The following is a 2,831-nucleotide window of genomic DNA, read 5'->3' as shown; positions in this document are numbered from 1 at the left end:
GTAAACAAACCCGCAGGGATGCGCTTTGCCACGCTCCTCACCCGAGCACCGCAGGCAGGGGTCCCCAAAGCGCTGTGAAAGGCAAAGCAGGACCCTCCGACCAAATCCTTCCTCTGACACCAGGCACCACATTACCTGAAACAAAGGGACCTTTCGCTGGCAGAGTCTCTGCACTGATCTAACCGAGCACGCTGGCAGGGGTGTGGGAAGGTACCGCAGGATGCTGTACGGGTGTCAGTCAAGGTGGCTTCTGGGCTTTGGCCTTTCTCTCTCGCAGGGTCCGTCCCCAGCTTTACCCAGGAGCCTTACAGAGAAGCCCAAGCCAGCATTTAAATAAAGTCTCGCTGCTCTGCAACTCTTCCTGCAACAGTTAGAGAGTCTCAGGGTCCAGACCTATCGCTCATTTCATTCCAAAGCAGCACAGAGTTCACTCCAACCCGGGGACACGACGAGTATTAACAGGTCTCCAAGGAAACTGAGCCCAGGTATCAGCCGAGTTGCTACGCCGGAATGTCAGTCACACGGTTATAATTCCAAATCTCATACATCAGGATCCTAAACTCTACAGCTCCCAAAGCTCGGCTGGTTTCTTAAACTTTTGAGTATCAGCAAGTCTCTGGATTTGTCAGCCACGTCCCCTCACAAGCCTACTACCGAGCATGAGTCAGGGAGGAAACACAAAAGCGGCCGCAAAACAGGGAGAACAGGGCAAGAGATCCAGGTGTAAGCATTTAACAACATCCAAATCGTGTTACACATGAAAATCCATTCAGAATCAAACACTCATTCTAGAAAGAGACGTCTGAGGCCAGCCTAAACACTGACGAGAAGCTGGTGGGAAGAAAAGTTATTTGGAAGGTCTGTCTGGAACATCTCCGAGACTCCACCGCGGGGCAGACTGGGAAAGGCATTGAACGGGTCTGTCAATTGTCGTGGTTTCTGTTCTGTAAAAGCTGCAGATCAACAAGCTCAAGTCCCTGCTCTGGACACAAGATAGTAGAGGATGAAGAAAACAACAATCAGTCCTTTTTTTTTACTTGCGGTTATCCCTCCCGGACCGCGTCATGGTGGAGAAACGCTTCACGCTGCCGGTTAGCAGGCCAGTCACGCTCAGAAAATCTGAATCCTGAATAGGAAAGAAGGTGAAGATGGAGGCATTGTAAACAGATGAAGATATCCCTGAACAATCTCCCACTTCCTGGCTAACACACATTTGCACAGGGAGCTGCGCAGCGGCTCCCGTCTCTCCGTGCCCATCGCGTCTCTCTCGAAGGTCCCTCCCCCCCTGTGCTCGGGCTCCGGGAACGGCACCATTCCCACCACGCTCAAAACAGGGAAGCAAAGGCAGAGGAAGGTCCCGTACAAACGTAAACCCAGCTGCCTCCCCGCTTTTAAAGCAGGGTCAGACTACCCGCTGCAGCCCTGTTCAGTGCCACCATGCAGCTTCTTCTGCCTGGAACAGCTGGTTAACGGCAACTCTGACAGTGAACGCTTCAGCCAAAGGGCACATCCCACGAGAAGCCGGTGCCCTTAATGCACACCGCAGCACAGACAAAGCGTTTCTTGCCATTAGTTCTATCTTTTTTTCAGCATGGGATAGCATGCATACGCAGCTCCCCCAGCACTGGCAAACGATTCTCAAATGAATACAGTTCAGGCATTTTCATTTTGACTCCTGGTCTGCTTTCATTATCCACAAACTACTCGGAGCTTCTGCTCGTGTTGCTCCTGAAATGCTTCAAAACCTTCTCTGGAACAGAAGCACAATTTCAAGCTGATTCAGGGCTTCTCCTTTAAGGTGTTTTGCCATTTCACCTTTTATTCTGATTCCCCACTCTCCCAATTTTCAGGCTGAGCAGATAGCGTACACCGTTATTATGTTTCCCAGGTGAGCTCTCACCTTTGACTCAACTGGTTTCAACACTACAATCATCTGTTCTCTCCCTTCCGCGCACCGGCTCTCCAGCATCCCGCCCGTGCAGAAAAGGCTGCCCAGCACCGCTGTTACGATGCTGATCTCCTCCTCAAACCTCCAGAACTACAAAGTCCTGACAGGGAGCCTGTGTTTCGGGTTTACAGTAAGTAACCCTGATGGATTTATACAAAAGTACCAGAAATCACAGGAGCAGCGAGGAACATCTCCCAGCACTGGCCGCAGGAGGCAGCTCTTTAATCCCAGTCAGGAGGGAATCTCCGCTGGGTTTCTGAAGCGTGCTGTCCTCCGTCAGTCCTTCCAGATGCTGGATACCAACCGTGTTGCCCGTTCGGACACAGCGACATTAGCAGCTGCCAAGGATCGTGTTTACGTATCACGAACTCCACGGGGAACGGGTTTAGTCCCATTCCCTGGTTTGCCGACCCAACCACTGGGATCTAACTTCGCTAACTCTGAACTGCTGTCAGACTTACACAGCTCAGGTAACCGCTGAGAGCCAGCTCAAAAACGTCACACTTTCACGTTTCATCGGTTCCTTACCATGCCATCCAGGTAACGGTTTTGTTCCTCAGCATCTTTGTCAATATCCAGAGCCAGCTGCACAGGATAAGGGAGGAAAGGGCTGTGAGTGACCTTGTAACGCAGAGAAAACCTCTAACGCACCCAGCGCTGGGAAAATCTGAAGTGAAGTTAGAAAAGTCAGCCACTGTGTCCCCATCTCTGACACAGGCAGACAGAGGCTTGTTTGGTACAGGAACAGAACAAGATTCTCATTGGGGTTTCAGGTTGTGGAACTTTTTCAGCTCAAAACAAAGCTCGACTGTCCACAGCTTTGTCTGTAGGAGGGCAGAGTCTTCCCTTCTACAAGGCAAGTCGCTGACTTCTGTTACGCTCT

At 51.2% G+C, this 2,831-nt stretch overlaps 1 protein-coding gene across 1 annotated transcript; it reads right to left on the bottom strand.

Annotated features, from left to right (window-relative positions):
- Positions 1-969: 969 nt before the first annotated feature.
- On the bottom strand, positions 970-2,533 carry BET1L (Bet1 golgi vesicular membrane trafficking protein-like; the record flags this gene model as incomplete). The annotated part of the gene is given in 3 exon segments (XM_010074873.1): positions 970-1,036; positions 1,038-1,126; positions 2,477-2,533. Coding segments are annotated over 3 exon segments (213 nt in total), but the record flags the coding sequence as incomplete, so codon positions are not given.
- Positions 2,534-2,831: the final 298 nt, after the last annotated feature.

The sequence above is a fragment of the Pterocles gutturalis genome, unplaced genomic scaffold (genome assembly GCF_000699245.1).
Source record: "Pterocles gutturalis isolate BGI_N339 unplaced genomic scaffold, ASM69924v1 scaffold48957, whole genome shotgun sequence".
In the NCBI taxonomy this organism is placed as follows: Eukaryota; Metazoa; Chordata; class Aves; order Pterocliformes; family Pteroclidae; genus Pterocles; species Pterocles gutturalis.
Note: the sequence above shows the minus strand (reverse complement) of the source record. Positions and strands in the feature narration are given on the sequence as shown.